Source organism: Rissa tridactyla, chromosome 2 (genome assembly GCF_028500815.1).
Source record: "Rissa tridactyla isolate bRisTri1 chromosome 2, bRisTri1.patW.cur.20221130, whole genome shotgun sequence".
Taxonomy (NCBI): domain Eukaryota; kingdom Metazoa; phylum Chordata; class Aves; order Charadriiformes; family Laridae; genus Rissa; species Rissa tridactyla.
Window position 1 is genome coordinate 157095532 of NC_071467.1, and position 21412 is coordinate 157116943.

Here is a 21412-nt window from a genome sequence, read left to right on the forward strand (position 1 = left end):
AAAAGTGAGTCTCTTAAGATACTTATAGAGTTAGCATTTATCTCAGACTTTAAAATGAACAGTTGTTTTGATTCTGTTGGTCTGTCCATACTTGAATATCTAAAATGCAGTTTGGAAGTGTTTTGGGGCTATATTTAGTTATAAATGTTCTTCATTCTTTTGTAGTTGGAAACCCATCTATTTCAATTTTTGAGATAAATATTTTAGACCAAAGTGTTAATTAAACTCCAGTTTCTAATCAGTCTGCAAGTAGTAATAGTTTTAAGGGCATGAGTAGTTACTAACAAACCATTGGAGTCACATAAGATGTTCTTTTAAACTTCAGTAGAAATTGAAGTTAGAAACTTCAACACAAATTACACGAGCGCTTCATTTCTCTTAACCGCTACGTATTCTGTGTACAAACTTTTTAATTTTCTTCCTAAGCAATTTACCGTTCTGCAAACTCAGATAGTCTCAGTTCCAGAAGCAGCACGTAGTCTTCAATTACCCAATAACCACTGCTTTGTCCTGCGTGGTCTCTCAGAAGCTGAGGTAGCAGGGTAGCATAATCATAAACTTGTTGTCTTCAGTTCTATTTTGAAAGAAACATGATTTACAATGTATCTTTGCTTTATTTTTTCCTTAGGTCATTTTTAAATGAATTAATGGAATGCATTCTCTCTGAAGAAATTGAAGGGATTTTTAGTCTAACAGCTAGTGTCTGCATTGTGATTATAATTAAAGGTCAGTCAAACCATTTTTGTCTATTTTTTTTTCTTATGTGCTACATTTTGAAAGAAGCTCTTATACAATTCAATGGGTACTTATCCTGTTAACTTACCATTTTTCTACAGGATTTAAGGTTATATCACTTGTAAATCACATTGTTAAGCTTTGGACTTTCAATCTTTGTGTAATGAATTTAAAAAGACAACTGTGCTAACTCGTAGGGTCCATGCCTATATTATGATTGGCTGAAACACACGGTAATTAATCCAGAACAGTGAAAATTGAATTTAATATCTGATCTTTCATTAAACAATCTTTTATGTTAAAAAAAAATTTAAAATATGCAGGGCTTTTCTTTTTTGATAAATCATTATTTTCTTCCAACTCTTCAACATAATCTTATTTCAAATAGGTAAGCACAAAACTTCACTTCTAAAGGATATTGCACCTGCCATTCAAAGGTCCCTGCTAACATGCAAGGATGCTGCTGCAGGAGAATCTAGCAGCACTGAAAGGTAAATGTGCTGTGGAAAATGAACACTAACCTCTCCTGTACCCTCTCTGCAATAATTCGCTGCGTTTTGTACTTGCATAATACGGTTAGAGCGCTCTGAAAGATTGCAAGGTTTAAAATAGTGGGTAAAAGAATGATGAGGTATTGAGCCCAGGGTAGTATTAGATTTCCTGCCCGTACATTTGCTGTGATTGCGATCTTTATAGTTTAGGTTTTTGCATTTAATTTCAATGTGTTACGACTTGATCCTGAATATTGCAGGATTCAGTTCTGAAATTCAGTTCCGTTAGCAGCAGATGTAGAACAAAGCATTATTCTCCCACATTTTGGTATTAGACCTATGAATCCATAGCTATGCAGATGGTAAAAATTTAACTGAATATGACAATAACTTTAAGACCTTTCCACAGGCGACTTTATTTTGCTTTTCTTTGCAATTTCAGTGTCGTATTTGGTTGACTTTCAGATTTTTGGGGCATAAGTTTCTTGGAAGTGATTGGTTACACTGTATTTGCAATCATTTATTTCAGACCTGCCTAAGATAGACAATCATGGTAAATGCTTTAGCCTTAAGTGTTTCAAACTTGCTTAAGTCTAAAAATTTGGTAACATTTGATTTCTGCCTAGTTATTGAACTCGCCATGAAATTAGAAAACATGCAAAGTAGACATTAAAAAGCACAAACATAGAATATGAAGAAAACAAACGATGGTTATGGACATTCATCCAAAAGTACTGAGAAAGTTATTAATGCACCACAGTGGCCCGAACATGCAGAGGCCCTTGCAGTCTTTAATTCCTCAAATTGATCCTTACTATTCAGTCAAACAATGGATGTAGAATAGAAAGATTTTTAAATTAAAAAACGAAGCACAAAAAAATACCCTGCTTCATTTGAGGTCATCGCCTGGCCCCTCAGACCTAAGGACACTTCCGCAGCACGCTCTTCTGGTGGATCACTAGCCTGAGGTGTGTTGTTCTCTGGCGTTGTAATGACTAGACACAGACCTTTGGTGGCCGTGCTGTGACTGAATTGGTGTCACTGATTTAAAGCCAATACTAAAGTTATGACATGCCACTGAAAAATAAGACTTTATCAAGGAGGCAACATGAGCTGTATTCCTTCCCTCCTTCAAATTCTTAGAGTTTCCACTTGTGTCAAGAAGCCCAACAGCTACACGAAGTGTTCTGGCAGTGGTAGGACTTTGAGGGCTGTATACTAAATATCCACTTGGCTCAGGAGCGCAGAAGGTAAATTGGATTTTTCCAGGAAAAAGAAAAGCCTGATATTCAGGACAATATGATAGAGTAGCTGTGTTGTTGCTAACAGAATATGCACTCATTCATTTAAATCTGTTATTATATCAGAGCCAAAAGGGTATTACATAACTCTCTTTAGAGAGATATATAAACTTAAGAACTAGACCAGAAAGACATAGGAGCCATTTCAGTTAAGTACTGTCAAATAAGAGATTTATTTAAAAAACAAAAGGGAAAAAAAATATCAAAGCCTTCACTCCCATTTCCTGTCTGACATAAGAAAATAGAAAACAGAAATTTTGCTGTCAAGACTTTGAGTGGTTTCCACAGAGGACATTGTGCTCATGTAACATAAAATTGATAAAGAACCAAAAAATATCTTATTAAAAAAAAAAATCACTACATAATTGGACTTCTAAAACTCAGAGTGACTCTGCTTCCTGGGTGGATATTTTTAATTAGTTGCTCAGCTGTGACAAATTTCTTTTGGTTGGCACCTAGCTTAGAAACAAAATCAAATAAAAATAAACAAAACCCAATTTTTTTTATTTGCCATGAAATCATTTAACGTTGGGCTGCCAAGTACTCTAGTAGAATATTTTTAAAAATAATAATGATCTGTAAAAGAAAGGTGAGCAGCAGAGTATCACGATCCAGTTGTGCACGTGTTTTAATCAAGACAGTAGAAAAGGCTGAGAAATTAAAGCAAATCTTAACACGATTAAATAAATAGGCCTATTAAAATGTGCAATTGCTGCCACTTGAGTGCACTACTGACTATAAATTTCTGTAAGAACACAGGTAATTGTTTATGAATCTATGTGATCATCTCTGCCCAGTGAACTGGGACAAATCAACCTAGAAGCTGGGACGGATGGAGAGCGTAAGATGTTACACAGCGTTTTAATTTCATGATATATGAATGGCTGCCTTTGTATAACACAAACCCAAGGGACAGTTGCGGATAAAATTAAAAGATTAGGAGTACAAACATCATGAACGGAAGTATTTTTCACAAGAATCAGAACTGCAATATGATAACAAAATTTAGATGCTGTCACAGGGCTTTGCAGAATTGGGGAGGATTCATATTTGTACAGGTGTGTTGGGTTTTTTTTCTCTCTCCTGAAGGCTAAAAGAATTTATTCTGAAAAAAGGTTAGGGGGAAGTTCTTTAATGACCAGGTTTTGCTTCACTAATTTACAGCGTGTTTGCACTTTCTCAGACAGACAGAACGTTGGACTGGGCTGGGCCCCTAGTGTCTTCCGACATGCCATTTGTCATGCTCTAGCATAGGACTAGTACTATACTACTACTCGTGTGCAAATGTATAACTAAAATGTGCTTATATACAGTCTGAAATGCGCTCTGTTGTTTGTAAATGATTTTATCATCCTACTCCACTTGCCAAACTCCAAAATTTTAGTTATGGTATGCAGCAAGCTAGATCTCTGATCATTACTCTGAGCACAGCCTTATAACACACAGTGCTGCACTAATGCATTCTAAAATATATTCCTCGTTTCTTAACTCATACTTAATAGTAGTATTACTTTTTGCTTCTGGATGCATTACTCATCATAACTCCTTGAGGGATTATTTTATTTAATACCCAGGTATACCAGGAAATAGTGACATTCTTTAATTTCCTAAGAGACTTGGCATTCTGTGCCAGCATCTTAAATTTAGACTTAGAAGTTATCTGCTACATATTGGCAAAGAAAGAAACAAGTAAAAATGCTGTCTGGTGTAGTAATTAAAGTGCTGCCCTTAAACAAGGAATTGCTGCACTTAATTCAGAAGCAAAACTTTTCATTGTAATTTACTCTTCCCTCTTCAGCTGAGTGAGCAGTTTAAGGTGGCCCTGTGGGTCTATTATTTTTAAAATGCTGTTCAGTGCACTTAAAAATTCTGGGCAACATATTGTATATTGAGAGAATTTCCTCAAGAGTAATGGCACACACATTTGTTTAGTTTATAAAACGCAAATGTTTACGCCTGGCAAAAAAACATGGATAAAGCTGTCAATGCAGTGATTTGGAGGCTAGACAAAATGTTCCATGTTCTATAAGATGAAATGTGCTATGGAATAATACCTCTTACTTAATATTTTGTATTCACTTTAATTAGCATTTTGATATAGGGGTGTTAGAATTTAGCTAGTGAAAGATAGTTCTTGAGTATTATCATTTAGCTAGCTTCCCAAACTCTTCACTGCGCTCTCGTTGAATCTGTAAATAATGGTTCTTGAATTGTTTTGTGATAGAACTTTGTGTATTATTTGTCTGCCACTTATCTACAAGTTGACTAGAAAGGTCCCGGGTAAAGCTGGCTGAGATGTGTCTGGGGAGGCGTACAGTTGTTCTGAACGGCGCCTTCCTGCCCAATGGGCGGCAGGTGCGTGGTCCCACTTTGCACATCCATTGTTTTATTAGCCTTAAATGCTAACGGAATAAAATTTATACAATGTAGCATTGTGCCTAAAACCATAGTTCTCAAGTAATTATACTGATTTTATAGTACACTGTAATAATAACTTTGACAGTGGGATTCCATCATGGCTTAAAGGATACGGCATTATAGAGAGGAGCATGAGACAGAGCGGTGGCGGCCTGAGTTCGGGGAGCCCTAACACCCAATGCGCTGCTGGGGAGATCCAGAGCTGCCTCTTGTATGTCAGGTCTTGGTGTCTCATGGTGAAAGCTCTAATTTGTCATGATTAACGACTGACCTTGCTTATTTGGGGCAGCAGTCTGGGACTACAATAATAAAAATATAGAGAAAAAAATGCTTGAGAAATACGAGTGACAGAATCTTACAAAAGTAACATGAAGGATGAAGTTTATGGTGGTTAACAGTAAAATAATATTTTGGCAGGAGATCAAAGTGCCCATTTTTGTGTTTTGAGGATATTTTACAGCAGTGTTAAAAGAAGTTGCGTGACAATGCAACTACAAAGGCTACGTGAGTGACTGTGTCAGGGAACGCAAGAAAATAAAAAGGGCCTGCCAAACGGAAAGTTCAGAGCTGAACTCTGAGACTGTTTCTGGAGTGATGTGAGACAAGAGAGAGGCAGAAAGGGGCTGAAGTGGGTGTACGTGCAGCTGACGCAGGCTGCTGCGAAGGACAAGCCGGAAAGCTCAGGCTTGTAAAAAAAACAATGCCAGAGCGGGGGGAGAAAAGTGGTGAAGACTGAAGAATGAGGGAGAAAGGAAGGAAATAAATGAAAATGGCATTAGTATGAATTTGCGGTAAAGGATTTGACTATTTATGTTTGGAAAAAAAAGAGTAAAAATGCTGTGAAGAAAACGAGTGGGTTCTTTAAATAGATGATGAAATATTAGAAAATGTGCCTGAATTGACATAGTAATTTAAACTGTCTTGCTGTAGATCACGCTATAGCTAGAGCTGAATGCCAGAAAAATGGAAAAGTTGAAAGAAAAAAAAACCCCGGCTATTTTAAACGTAATTTGTAAAGGCATATTTAATACTTAAACTAATAGGGAGTAACTTGTCACAGAAATCATGGGGTAGCTATATTCTGGGAATCAAATAGTCGAGGATTGATTTAGCATTTGGCATATCTAATCCTGTTATGCATTGTTTTATGCCTTTTCAGAATCCTGTATGAATCATCTTTGAAAATTTTGGATGACTTGTTGAATCTTTGACCACACGGAAGCTTTTGTCATGAAAATTAAAGGAAGAAAGATGTATTGCTTTTTTAAAAAGATTATCCTGTAAACTTATCAATTGTTAAAGTTTGTTTTCTGTTATTCTGTACATATAAAGCAGGAAAAATGTATAAAAGTGTGTACAGAAATCATGTAATAGTAAAGATTTTTCAAACAGCTGTAAAGAGGTTATTCTGTATAAAAATGTATTATTTGGGGGGGTGTAAAATCAATATCTTTTTTTTTATAAAAAAGTAATTGTATCTTATATACTTGGAGACTGAGGTAGCACGTACCCTCACTCCCTGGGAAGGCTATGCAGCGTATTCTTTAAGGTTATGGAAATTAATTTAATTTCAAGACACATGAAGGACAAAATGGTGATTGAGAATAGCCGTCATGAATTCACCAGGGCAAGCTCTGCCTAACCAACCTCCTTTCCCTCCATTTTGTGGAAGAAGGGAGAGCAGAGAACACCATCTTTCCTGTCCTTGGCAAAGACTTGTACATGGGCTTGTAGCGTCCCTAGAGCCAAGGGGGAGAGAGCTGAACTTAGAAGGTGGGTGGGAAAGGGACTGGACCATCAGACTTGAAGAAGAATGATGCTACACTGTCAGATTGAAAGCCGGTTACTTGCGGCATTCCCCAGGGCAGCTACTGCTGCGAATATTATTTAACATTTTTATTAAAAGCTTGGGCAATGGGATGAAATGCAACCTCAGTCTGTTGGCAGATGACACTGACTTGGGAGCAATGGTTGATACTTTGAGGGGTGGGGTGGCCCCATTCAGTGGGGTCCTGACAAGCTGCATTTAAGGATCAATGAATCTTGTTATGCTCAACAAAGACACGTTTCTACCTGCAACGGACTAATCCTCTGTACCAGCATGGCCAGTGCAGAAGGGTGGTCTTATTGCTGTCTTCAACTACCTGGATGAGGGTTAAGAAAAGACTTTTATTAGAGGTACACGTGAAGACAATGTGAGGCAACAGAAACAACTTACAGCAAGAGAAATTCTTGTTGGACATAAGAAAAAAAAATTTCTTTATGAAAGTGAATTGAAACTGGAAGCAGAACAGGCACAGGTTGCTCAGAAAGGCTGTGGAACATCCATCCTTGGAGACGTGCAGAACCTGACTGACAAGGCCCTGACCATCATCTCATCATTTTGAAGTTAGCCCTGCTCGAGCCGGGGACTGGACCAGATTATCTCCCGAGCTCCCTCTCAACCTGACTATTCGTGTGACCCAGTGACAAGTGTACTGAAGGGGAAATGCCCTAGCTATTAAATATATACTTGATTAATACATAAGTTAAATTATTTTATATTTAGCTATTTTTATAAATTAATACTAATGATGCAGATAATGCAGAGGTAAACCACTTATTTAATTTTGCTAATGCAACTAGATGCTCTCCTAAGACTAGTAATAGAATGCTGATTGCAGAATGTTATTTTGCCTTAACTGAGATATCTGTAAATTAGATGTCTAAGCTCATGGGGGGGTTTTACCCCACACAGCTGCTCCCTCCCTCCCCGCCCCGCAGTGGGATGGGAAGGAATTGTAAGGGTAAAAGTCAGAAAGAAACTCATGTGTTGAGATAGAAACAGTTTAAAAGTTAAAAAGAAATAACAATAATTGTAAAACAAAATTGTAAGGAAAAGAGAGAAAAAATTAACAGAGGGACAGGAAGATAAATCCGAAGCCAGCACAGCTCCTAATGCTGTATTTTTGTCTGTTTCAGATGGAGATCTAACAGGAATCCCCAGAAAATGATTCAGCCACGGACTAAAAGTACCACACGGTGACCAGCTTAGAGCTGGGTATCTAACACTTGGTTATCTGCAGTTACGTGTCGATGCAAACGGCTTCTTGAGGTCTCCAGTGTTACTGCGTGGCACTGCAATGGAAATTAACAAATTTAGGAAATTAAGACAGGAAATTAATCAAGACTCCTCATTCTTGATTAAGATTTGTGCACAGTGCTGTACCCCCGTCTACCTGAGCAGGCATCTACTGTGCTGGTTTTCTTTCGGTGGTAAGAGTAAGCCTTTTTTTCTAGTATCTGCTCCATCGAGTGCAACGAATCACTTTCATCCTGATTTACATTGAATTCATACTTGACCTGAGTGTGTAAAACTTCCCTACTGGATAAAAGCTTATTTAGCTGGAATGTTGTTATTTAAAAGCAACCACATTTTTAATAAACAACTGTCAGGCTTTGCAACAGGAAAGCCAGTATGTGTATGGATGCAGGAATTCCGGAAGATTTACCTTATCCACAACAGTAGCCTGAGCCAAAAAGACTAACGCTGCCACAGCAGGTACCTGTGGATCTGCCAACTGTTTATCTATCAACATCTTTATAAAAACTGTGTTCTTTGGCCTTCATTCTTCTACATCTGTTAACAGGCAGGTGTTCCAATAATGACCTTTTAAATCTTCTGATTATACAAATTACTTAATGAATATGTAAATTACAGTTTCTTTTTTTCTGCTTCTCCTTCGTTCAGCATTTTCTCATGTTATTAGATTAGAAGAGAATCCAAATTTACTGCCTTGTTTTTCCTCAGTGTATAGTATTGCTTTTGCAGTTTTCCCATTTCATGTAATACTTGGTCCAGAGGTAATATCCCTGAGCCTGAAAGAAATAAAAGTAATGCCAACGTCAGAAACACGCAGATTTCTTCTGAAGAACTCAGAGGTGCTATTGCTGGGAAGGGTAGGAAAATTTAAAGATAAACCTTTGTCCTCCTGGTGGCTGGTACTCAAGTGCCTCTCAAGAATGTTGAAATCATTTTGCGTTGGTTGTGCAGCCGGTGTATGGATTTCAGATCAATTTCTAGTCCAGCTCTACTAGAACTGCTCTGACAGATGAAAAAATATTGTCTTTCTGCAACACAAATAATGATGGTCTTAACAATTCCTTGAGCCGAGGTCTGCCAGGACTCTTCTCCTTGGGGCTTTGGGTCAAATTTCACAAAAATCTCGTTAAGAGTTCTAGGTTTTACTTGCTGTTCTCGTTGCAAACTAAGTCTTGCCAAACTGCTAAATCCTTACCTTTTCCTTCTGTTTTGAAGATACAAATAAATAGTATGTTCCTTAAGCTGAGTTATTGTTTGGAAACCTGTAAAACAAATTTGTTTCGTTTTATTAATTGAAAGTGTTGTTGAAATGGTGTTACTGGAGGAGAGGGGTTGGTCTCTGGTGGTTTTTATGGAATAATCTTGGTATTCGGCCAGCAGCACTGTCCTAACCGCATGTCTGAGAACTTCCCCTTTGAGATCTGTTCAGCTTTTTCAAGGGCTGAACTTGACTTTGATTAATGAAATTGCTTGAAGCAGGAAGAAGATAACACCATTCTAAAATACTCCTTCGAGCAATTTCATTGGCGGTCACTGCTAATGTACAACTGCTTGAAGAATAACTTTTCTAGTCCCAGTAGCACCTGTAAGTGACATCCCTACGGCTCTCCCCTTCGTGCATATATATTCAGTATAAATATTACGGAAGAAAGTAATAGCTTTAAACTATTTGTAGTAATCTATGTTTTAATTTTATTTGTAGGGACTTGGTCCCTTTTTTGATGACAACATTCATTTGCTCTGTTCTCTGGCTGGGAAAAAAAGTCTTTCATCCATCACAGCTTCAAATTATGAGCTAAAAAAGACAAGGAGAAACTCTCAAGCTTCTTCCTTAGCAAATAAACGTCTTCAGGTACAGATCCAAGCACACAAACGTTCAGACTTGCCAAGGGAAAGAAAAAAATCCACCTTGCACCTGCTGTTTGCTTCCATGAGAGCTGCGACCCGCTCTGCATTTCAGCTCAGGTGTGCTGCTGCTGTCAAGCGCTTTGAGGCCTCCTGACTTACAGAAGGAAATGAGAGAGATTAATTTTGATAAAATCTTTCACCTCACTTGATAAATGCTTAGTGGAGAATACTTGGGATAATGACTGCACTGCGAAACCAGCAGGCACGCCAGCTACCTCGTGGCATTGTTCGCTGATCTGCTCCACCTGCTGTGGCGGGAGAGGGCTGTAGGGTGCCCTGCCACCTCTGTTCTAGGGGCACCTGCAGCGGGACCTGCCCGTTCCAGACCGAAGAGCGCGGCTCAGCGCTTACGTCGTGACGATCGTGACGATCGGCTGCTCAAGGGCAGCTTTCAGGAACAGCTGCAAAACCTTCCCCGGGCAGCCAGCGGTTCTTAGTTTCATTAAGCTCTTGCAAGGCACAAATCATGTCTAATCTACTTCAGATAAGACTTGTTAGTCCCGGGCTGTGTGTAGCTGTATCGCCGCTTGTCTGAGCGCGACCCCAGGCACAGCCCGAGGCTCCCAAAAGCTATGTAATTTTAGCTTTAATTTACTCAGCAATCATTGGGATTTTTTCACTGGTGAGGTTGCATAGATGTGTCCTTAGTCTTCTCTAACGACGGGGGGTCACTTCTCTCTGTCCGGTTCCACATCACAGTTCTGGAAAAGCTGCAGACACTATATATGTTAATGCTGAGAAAACCAGCAGTGGAAATTCACTTTCTGTTCTATCTGTTAGCATTTTTTGAGAACTGTATCACAGCCAGAGTTCTGTTGCTCTGATTTTCTAACTGCTTATGACCCCAGGAAGTAGAAGGTGTTGCCAACCTTTTTCTCCTTTGTCATTTTTTTTTAACCAGAGGAACTGCCTTGTTTTCAGCAAAATAACTTGGTTCTCAAGCACATGATGTTACACTTATTTATTTCATGGTGTTTATATTACATCAGACTTCACATCCCTAAATTCTTCCTATGTAAAATTCCAGTCCTTTGTTTGATATCGCTGTCAACTTTGCCCCAGTTTCAAATGTATGTTCAAATTTCATTTGCTTATGCTTATTTTTGTGCTGTCATTAATGAAAATATTAAATAAGGTTGCGTTCCAAAACATCGTTAGTAATTCCTTTTCAGCCTAATCTATTTCTCTCTTCCGTTCGATTAGTTCCTTACCCGTCTTACTATTCCTATAATAATCCTTGTCTCGGTTTAATAATTTTTTTATACGCTGCAGTAGCAGATGCTTTGCTGTAAAGCCGTACATTTGAAGTAGGTACATTTTCGCCGTCCTTGCAGGAAAGGCAGGCGAGCCCCGCACTGCCGTGTGAACGCAGCAAAGCACGGCCAGGCCAGAGCCAGCCCAGCCTCTCCTGGGCTCTTTGCAGTGTGTAATGCCGCTGCTTCCTGCCTTTTGCCATCATTATTAAACACGGGTATGAACTGTTCATGCTAGCTCAACTTTCATGTCAATAAGAATATTAATTTGGCTTTTTATTTCTTTTTTTTTTTCTTAATGTAGCAATCCTTACTGGCTAATTACCTAAAATAGTACCTGAGTACCAGCTGAACAGCAAGAAATGCAGGCTTCGTGCACTGACCTTTCCGAAATCTTGCCGTGCTTAATAAAAAAAGGCAAGTATTAACCGACTTTATTTTCTCTGAATAGCACCTAAAGGAAAAATATATGCATCTGTAAGAGGCTATGAATCCAATTAGAACAATCTAAGAGAGTATTTAAAAAACACACAAAAAAACAAAACAAAAAGGTGAATCTCGTTCCTGCTCCAGGCTACTTAACGGCAGCATGGCTGAAGCTCTCCCAGGGCTCCATTGAAGGAAAAGCTCCTTTTCCTGAGGGAGCTCATTTTATTGATCCTAATGGCAAAAGCTGTATCCTTTCTTACGCCGGTCTCTAAGATTGGACACTACTAAAACACAGTATAAAGAAAAAGATTTTGCTTTCAGTATTTTCTCAGTTCCACACAAAGAGAAGTTCTAAGGCTTGCCCTTTATTTAAAAGCCTTTATTGTCCTTTATTAAAAGGGACCATCTTTCATGACAAAAATCCTCTCTCTCATCCTCCGTCCCCAGATTCCCCCTCGCAGACCGCTGCTCCTGACCTGCAGGACGGCTCTTCCCATGTGCCTGTCCACCCACGACGTGTAAAATGCTTGTTTTACAGTGAGAGCTGTTTCTATCAAGAGCCTCTGCCAGTCCCTGGGCTGAGCAGGTGGATTTGCCCATGGCCAGGGCTTCTGGGGGAAGGCGCTGTTTGGTGACCACGACAGCCCGTCTCCTTCAGACGTTTCAATCCCCACTGGATTCCTGCAACAATAGTCAAACTCAAGGACAGTAGCAAAAATGTCAGAGACTTACAATGTGTACTGTACATCTATCACCCAACAATCTGATTTGTAAATGAAAAAAAAAAAAGAAGCTGGAGTTACTAACTTTCAATGTTTATCAGATTTTATTTTTTTTTTTTTACTTTTTCAGATGTCTGCTATTGTCAGAATTTAAAAAGTTAAGGTTACGTTAAGACTAAAAAAGAAGAAACATAAAACTAGTCCATCTGCAATGAAACTGAGAACTGTTTGATGCAAGAAAATGAGAGAACTTATCAAAGGATCTGATTGCAGCCTCCTGATTCCCCGGTCTGATCTCCGCTGGGATCCGCAGCAGTATCTGGCTCCTGCGCCATCCAGGACGGGTCAGCCAGCCTCGGGGGAATTCTTGTCTTCCCAGTTAAGATCATAGAGCCTTAAACGGCCTGAGCAGCACACAGAGATCAGGGAATCCAGCTTGCAGTTTTTAGTTTATCAGTGTATCATGATCCATTGATTGAATGCTTAAAAGCAGACTTGTTTCTGTGCGATCTAATATCAGAAAGCACTCTGTGCTGTCTGATGAAAGACTCTGCTGTGCAATTAGCGCATCTGAACAGGTGTGATGCTTTTGGCTCTGGAAATATGTTGACTTTGTGGAAAAACTTATAATATGGAAAGAGTTTAATTTTTTTTTAAATTGTGGTGAGAGGGAAGAGGAGAATTCATTTTTCACAAACCTGTTTTGAAGACCATCTTCATTCCTTTAGCTCTCTACCTTCCTTTTGCAGTTTAGGACAGCTCTTTTACCTCTAATTTTATTCAACTGCTAATGAAAGAAAATGCCAGGTACAACTTTATTTTTGTCTTAGTATTTTTTCTACATTTGCTTAATGTAATTCTTGCCAGTAGAATTTTGTACCTTTGCCACTTTTTCACTGAGATATTCCTTTTTTCATTGCTGACACAGGAGATTTAATGGTAGAATACTAAATAACCACCATACACCTCAAAGCAGGAACCTTGTTCCTCTGTCTTATGAACCATCTGGAGAAATTCCCCTTTCCCCAGGTGGGACATGCCCTCCTGTCAGTGGCTCTCTAGAGCACGGTGGGGCCCAGGCCAGGCGCTGGCTCTAGAGGGTTCCCCGGGAAGCCCACAGGCCTGCGAGGGCAGGAACTCACCCTGGCAGTCCCTGGTCCCGCCGCCCTCCCTGCTCCTGGCTGGGCTGCTTCTGGGTGGCTGCTGTTGCTCACCCACCCTCATCCCCTCACTCAGTGGGTGGGACCCCAGCAGAGTATCTTTGCTTTCCCCCCTTTCCCTTTTTTCCCCATTTTTTATAGGCTATGGGCTGCCAACCTCCTCAGAATTTTCTCTCACCACAGAGGCTAAGTGTAGGTTAGGATGGCATAAGGAGATAAGAATTTTTAAATAGTGAGATTTTTGCAGTAGTGGCCTGCTTTTTCAAACTTGGTAGTGATTCCTTGGCTTTACCAGGAGCCATGCTTCCACGTTTATCAACGCTGTTGCGTAAGAAAATAATTCTGTATGACTCAACCCACTTAGTCATATACGGTAGAAGCTCTATTATACGGAGCAGAAAAGTTCAAGGAAAATGCCCAGCCTAACAGGATGATTCCCCTGAGAAGTCATGTAAGGGTTTTTGTTTGGTCTTTGATGCTCTATTGGAACTCTCTGAACTACAACAGAGAGCAAAGGGAAGGCTTTTTAAAGTAGTGATTCACAAGAGAAAAAGAGCATCCTGTCTCTTCTATTATCCAACTTTTAATAGTTTCACCAAAGCCTATGACTATTCTTAATATAATCTTGTACTTACAAAGACACATAATGTAATTTCAGTGTAGTCCAAACAATGTTCCTTTCCCCAGCTGTCATTACCATGAACTTTCCCTACTTTTTTTTTTTTTTTTTTCCCCTGGTCACAGTATATCCCCGGTAACCTTCCTTGAAAAGGAACACATCATAGGCAATGGTTCAAGCAATCTTGCGCTCTGAGATATCAGAATGCCTTGAGCAAGGTTTTCTAATTTTTTTTACTCTAGAAACTATGTCCTTAATTTTTAAAATGTTTTTGCTCTTCAAAATAAGCCATGTCAATAAGCATTAAGCTACAAAACTGAAGTGGAAATGATCTGAGCTCAGTTGTTCTTGCTCCATTTTGGGTTGCTATCAAATATATTGTTCAATTCTGGAGTTCCTCCAGTATATTTCTCAATGATACTCCAAGTTTATAGTCGTACAACAGCTATAGCAAATATTGCAGCCTCTAGGTCCCTGCCGGGTTTGCCTGTGTCTAGTACTGTAACAGACAGGACAACGGTATTCACCTTGAGTGCTGTGTTCAGTTTTGGGCCCCTCACCACAAAAAAGTCACTGAGGTGCTGGAGCGTGTCCAGAGAAAAGCAACAAAACTGGTGAGGGGTCTGGAGAATAAGTCTGTCTTATGAGGGGCAGCTGAGGGAGCTGTGGGCGTTCAGCCTGGAGAAAAGGAGGCTGAGGGGAGACCTTATCGCTCTCTACAGCTCCCTGAAAGGAGGTTGCAGAGAGGTGGGGGTCGGTCCCTTCTCCCAAGGAACAGGCAATAGGACAAGAAGAAATGGCCTCAAATTGCACCAGGGGAGGTTTAGATTGGATATTTGGAAAAAAATTTACACTGAAAGTGTTGTCAAGCACTGGAACAGGCTGCCCAGGGAAGTGGTTGAGGCACCATCCCTGGAGATATTTAAAAGATGGGCAGATGTGGTGCTTAGGGACATGGTTTAGTCGGTGGTTTTGGCTGTGTTGGGTTGATGGTTGGGCTAGATGATGTTAAAGGTCCCTTCCAACTTAGACAATTCTATGAATGTTTTCCAGAGAGAACACAGAGGATAAACTTAATCCAAAAGTGTGTTATCTCTTCAGCAATAAGCAGCCAAAGTGAGAGATACATGCTGGAGAAAAAGATGGAGAGAAGCACAAGCCGCTTCTCGACTGTTTGCTGCCCCACACTTCCTCTCACCACCACAGCAAGGGCTGGATAATGCACACGTCCACACTTCGCGCTTTGTGAAACCGGATCCTCCCTCGTATGGAGCACATGAAAGCATGGTTTAAGAACACTACCACAGCTGGAAAGTCAGGCACTCAAAAGTCAGGAAGTAGCAAAACGAAGATGTGCACAGCTTTCACCTCACTTTTGATTATGTGTCAAATGGCATGCTATCTTTAATTATATTAAGACAAGTCAGTTATTCCACACAAGCTGTTCCCTCCTCGGTGCTCAGTCTGTATCTGCTCTGTGGGTAATCCAAAACCCTCGCTGTTGTCGACACAGCAAATATCAGGGCTTTTGCTCCACTCGTGGTTCAACATATAGCTCTGCACTTAATCTGCCGCATGCTACTCATACCCAGCTCTGAGGACAAAACTGTTAACTTCCACAGTGGCGTTACTATGGCACTATTCACTGCAGTCCCAGAATTTCACAATGATTCATGTATCTTTCCAACTCCCTGTAGGTTTTCTTATTGCCATTTTACAAAAGTGCGGTGAGACTATGATAAAAAATTTCTACGAATTTTGGGAACTGGGTATGAGATGTCACGTTGCATGGCACTTGTCACCTTAAAGCACCTGTTGTGGGTGCTAAGCACCCTCTGAATCAGACTTCAGGTTCTCAAGTCAGACGCAGAAAGTGAGGGACACGTAACCAGAGCTCCCCAGCGGCTTTAATCAACTACAGGCCTATTCTTTCACAACGACAAAGTGTGTTAACCTCATTCATCCTTTAATTTAGCACAGGGGGAGTGGATATCTCAGGGGATTAGTTATCAGTTGTAAAACCCATTCACCGGGTATCAAATTTTACAGATTAGCAAAAATGGATAAAAATTGAATTCTTTAACTGTTTCTGGCCTTCCTCCCATTAAAAGCACCTAATTAATTTAAAAGTTTGGCTCCCTATTGACATTTTAAATCAATTTTGATCAATGGCAACCAAATCTAACTATTGATTGCACAACTAAGGGTTTCAACCCGGTTTTCAAAGAACAAGAACCCATTCGCAAAAAACATTTACTAATGTCTAATCATTTAATCTGGATATACCATCTCGATGTGCTCAGACAATAACACCCATGAAAATCAATAGGAATTCAGGGGGTTTGATTTCGAAATCTGCCTCCAGAGACTTCAAGAGAGGCAAGTCGCAGTTTAGCCTCTACATTGATCTGAGCTGACGGTGGGCATTAGCGAGAAATCAAGCCTTTCTCAGTGAAAAGGGGCCAGCTCTTGTGCACATCAGTGACCTGTGCTGCTTCTCATAGAGGCCATCCCTCCCCCAGTGAAGCCCAAATTCCCTTTCATAGCCTGACACTAGATATAAAGATTTCAGAAGTGGCCTCAGAGTCATCAGTTATTGTATCCCTGTCTTGAGACACCGAGGGTCTGCTCTTCATGGGTTCTGAACACCTGTACTTTGTTACTCGCAGGTTGCTTCGTGCTGCCTTTTCCTTCTTTTCAACCAGTTTTATATCAAACACAGCTTCAGCACCCTGTTTAGTGAAGGTATCGCCATAAGAGGTATTTGAACAGGTCAGCTAGAATTTTAAATGAATCTCTAATAAATTTGGGTTCAATCCAGACCTGTGAATGCCTACATTTACAGAAGCTGCTCTCTCCAGCACCCCTGGCAAACCAGCAGAAGACATTATGGAAATTTTCCTCACAAGCCCGAACTACCAGGCACACTGAAGTGGCTGATCTGGTACCAAGGGCTCCTACAGCCTTAGAAGTCAGCTCAAAACATGCCACCCTAAGCGCTCATACACACAGATGTTTAGGTCTTCGGTTAATGTAAGTCACATTTATAGTTTTCAGTTAATGTAAGTCATATCTCCTGCTATTCTCACTGGTAATTTTCTCTAGCTGCGTTTCATCTCTTAGGCCCCGAACACTCCGTTTTAGGCTCCTTTCCAACAGTTCTTTCCAGCAACGCATAAAACCCATTATCATTCCGTTACAGCACAGGGAATAAAAGCCCAGCTCACAGCTTACCAGTCATAACTAAAATCAACCTACTTTTTTTCTTTTCCTTTTTTAAACTCTATCAGTCACACGGTTGCACAGTTCTCAAGGATATTTCCTTCTGGCTCCGTCTTGAACTGCTGTTCCTCAGTGATGCAAAAATATCCAGAATAAAACTTTTAGCATGCTCCAGAGTAAAGACATTTTCTAATACAATTTTGCAAACAAGAAGAAAAGCTTTAAAATAGCTGAAATCAACTGTACATTAAAATATTATTCCTAGATGCATCTGAATTGCTGTGATATTCATAAAATGAGTCCTACCACACTCTTCCACCAAGCAATCTGACGTCTTCTAAACCCTGCAAATATTTTCATGCTAAACTGAATTCAGTATGAATTCATTTTAAAATCCTAAAGGCTCTGCTACTTTTATAGATATGAAATAACTGATACTGAAAATCAGTAATTTCTGTATTGAATGCTAAAATCCTTTCAAGTACTTTAGTTATACTATGAAATGATCAATAATTGAGAAAGACGACAGCCACTGCTGATATGACCCGGGGCTACAACTTTTTACACCAGTTAAAGATTTCTCCCTTTAAGAACTTTCTATTCATTTAATAAACTTAGTCCCTGAGTGTCGAATACAACCACCAAATCGAAATTTAAGTGAGCATTTGTACTGCTGTGAAGTGAGTTATAAGACTTTAGCTCTCAGTAATCCAGGCTTCTGTATAGCTTCTCATCCTCTCAACACTCTTAGTGTCTCAGGCACTGGATGGCTTTTTAGACATATTGCCTGTCACTATTGCAGGATAAAGTCCTTCATTCTTAACTGCTTTACAATATTAACTATTGTAATTTAGTATTTTTAAAAATGCGTACATGGAATAAGTTATATGTTTTCTTTTAACGAAAGGATCGAATATACAGAGCTATATAACCATGCATATACTTTTTCAACAAACATAAATAAAATAAACTACTTGTAAGTTCATAGTGCAGAATTTCTGGTAACTATTTTGATAGTTTTTAATCCCAAGAGCTATTACAGCCTCTACAATACAGTTGCAATAACCCACTCCTGTAATTTAAAAAGAAATCTTGTCACTTTAAACTTTCCATCAACAATAGTGAATAAATATAATCAAAATATTCCAGGATATGAATGTGTGAACAGTTCTGCAGCCGCAGTTCAAAGAATGTCTTTGCCAGATCATCCTGAAGAGGGCCCAGTGCTCATCACCCTCCTAAAACACAGTTTGTGACTGCTCGCACCAACAATATGCAATCGGTACTGTTCCTCTTGTAACCATGGTACTCCAAAATGTGACTCTAAAGATGAGATTTTTAGCCATATTTTTCACAGTCTTGTGAAAGAAGTCCTCAAATCGTAAGCAAGGTGCAGGAGGATTGCTGCTGCCCAACCAGCTCTTTCTGCCCTCAAACAAGCATGGGGAAGGTTACACGTGCAGCACTGAGCTCCAAAAGGCTCCCTTTGCGTCTGTATATATGTCTACAGGCTTCGAATATTTTACCTATGTCCTCTAGAACCAGAAAATAGAAATAATAAAATAGTCTAAATTCTTTCTTGTCTGGGCATGGATATACCACAAACCTCTCATCTCTTTCTCTCCTCTTTCGCCCCTACGCCCCCCAATACATCTTAAAGCTCTGCCAAGATATCTAGGTTACTGAATCTTAGATAAACTGCCTGATAGATATTGTTCCCTGTGGATTTTGGACCCATTAACAGGACAAATGATCTGCAATTAATGTGCTTGGAAGCCTTGATTTGGGGAGGGGAGGACGGGGGGGGGACCGGGGAAGGAGAGGAAGAAAGAAAATGAAGAAGGGGATTTTAATGCCTTTTTTTTTTTTTTTAAGGGCGTGTTTGCTGATGCAGGTAGACTGTATTTAGCATAGCTGGAACTGACCTTTTGTTCAGGCTCTTCTTTATACTTGGCTAAACTGACAGACGAAACACGCAGTTCTACCCTGTACAAATATACACCTACAATTTCTACGATCATGCCGGTGCACCTATGCTTGTATATATAATTCCCATTTGTAATTAAAAAAAAGACCTGCAAAGGTTCACAAACATGACCTCAGTAACTAAGTCCACAGTAAAACTCAGCTGATACGTTTGTCTTTTATAGTCCTTATACTTAGCCTTTAACTATCACATATTATTTTAATCCTGTTTACAACATTTTACTCATATCACTTAATTACTTCTAAGTATATAACTAGTAAGAGTATTTTTCCTTTGTGTATTTTTATGCCTAAGTTATTCTCTGGCAATGTTCTGAATCCTGTGTTTATCATGTGTTTATCTTCTTTTTTACCCCCACCCAGTTTTTGGTTCATGTAATTTTGGCACCTTTTCTTCTTACATCCCTCAAATTTCTATCATTAACTCAATTCCCAGCTTACTAATTCATTATTCCTAGTATTTATTTCTAAACAGTATTAAATCAACAAAATAAATCCTATACTTATCTTGCCTCTTCCATGCTAAACTACTTCTGCCTACCGATGTCTTTTCTAGCAGGGCTGTTTGCTTTTAATATAATCTCGAATGGTCCAGTGAAATAGAGAGAGAGAGAGAGGCTGACCTTCTTGTTCAATGGCTAGATCAAGTCTTTGAATCAGAGCAAAAATTTGAACCTTTAGAATCTCAGCCCACACAGGTGTCCTGGCTACTAGACAATTAGCCATTCTGGGATTATTTCTGGCCCTTTCTGGATCTTTTTCTGGCCCTTACTAATGGATTTTTGATTAAAATATGTTTCTCATGAAAAACCTTAGTCAGACAACACGCATTTTCAAACAGAAAAGTGTTTCCTTGAAAAACTCCGGTTCAGCTGTGGTTACCATGGATAAGGATGTAAATCTCTCATACGTATAAAATCATATAGATTATCCAGCTCTTCTTTCACTTTGCCTAGCATGTTTTTCTCACCAATATGGGTATCATAAAAAGACTCAGCTCCAGCAATTAAGGACATGCTAAACTTCAATATGTTATTCACTGTGCTGAAATTTTCAGATCTATAATTTCCAATGTCATTCTTTCATATGGCTTCACATTCACCTCCAGACACGCTATCAACGGAGAGCTGATACTCTACCCTCTCAGCCACCATTCAGTATCTTTACTAGTCTAGAATCCCTCACCAAAAAGATTTAAAATGCCCTAACAGAAATAACTTACTGATACCCTCTTCTATTCCTTTTTCAAAACTATCAAGTCCTACAGTTTTGTTTGAGCCCCACAACATCCCTGACTTCAATAATGGAGTAATTTTTGTAGTCTTTCTATTAATTGTCACAAATTACTTATACCCTTTAGGCTTTCTTTTTCCGCAGTTCAGAAACTTATCGAAAACATGATAATGAAAATGACAATGAAAATAACCTCACAAGGTTGGTAGACCTAAACATAGATGCTTAATTTATTATACAAAGTATTTAAAACCTTGGCACTGAGCAATGTCTTGAGAAAATGACTGTGAACCAGCAAGTAACCTGCATGTGTCACAACATGTTATTTACACTGTGATACTGTTATTCATCTAATTTACACACAGACTCAAGTCTTGCAGTTCTTACATGTCATTAACAAAATTCATTATACCTACTGCCACTGACTTCAATCCGTCTGTTCCTGGGGCTTTAAGACAGATCTGTGTATTTTAGCTAGGTGCAGCCTACCATACAACTGTAAAATACAACCAGATAGGGAATGCTTTACACTTTCCAGTCCTGAGAATGGCTACTTGAGTTATTTCCAAATGCCCGATTCACCTACCGATTGACTCTTTGCTTTTTCCTTGACACCTTGCTCCTGCTTTTACTAACCTTGTGTACTCAAGGATTTATTTCTGTCTTCGATGAATGCCCTTTCTCTCTTGATTTTACACATTGCTTCACATGCATTTGAACAAATGTCATTTTGCTAATCCTCTGCACGGAGCAGCTATGAGAATTTTAATTTCCTTTTAAAATCTGCATAGTATTTGATCATAAATTCACAGGAGCTATGCAAATCCTTCGTTGCAGAGCTGCAATGACTTCC

General features: G+C 39.4%; 2 protein-coding genes across 4 annotated transcripts in view; both read left to right on the forward strand.

Annotated features, from left to right (window-relative positions):
* Nucleotides 1–9052, forward strand: part of NCAPG2 (non-SMC condensin II complex subunit G2) — a 51837-nt gene extending 42785 nt beyond the window's left edge. For all 3 annotated transcript variants that reach the window (XM_054193088.1, XM_054193090.1, XM_054193089.1), the window contains 3 exons: nucleotides 629–726; nucleotides 1124–1226; nucleotides 6105–9052. In XM_054193088.1, the coding sequence (XP_054049063.1) occupies nucleotides 629–726; nucleotides 1124–1226; nucleotides 6105–6156 (253 nt within the window). In that variant the 3' untranslated portion in view covers nucleotides 6157–9052. The remainder of the gene's footprint in view (nucleotides 1–628; nucleotides 727–1123; nucleotides 1227–6104) is intronic.
* Nucleotides 9053–19359: 10307 nt separating this feature from the next.
* Nucleotides 19360–21412, forward strand: part of PTPRN2 (protein tyrosine phosphatase receptor type N2) — a 663063-nt gene continuing 661010 nt past the window's right edge. Inside the window, exons 1-2 of the mRNA XM_054190602.1 lie at nucleotides 19360–19365; nucleotides 20687–20760. Coding sequence (XP_054046577.1) covers nucleotides 19360–19365; nucleotides 20687–20760 — 80 coding nt within the window. The remainder of the gene's footprint in view (nucleotides 19366–20686; nucleotides 20761–21412) is intronic.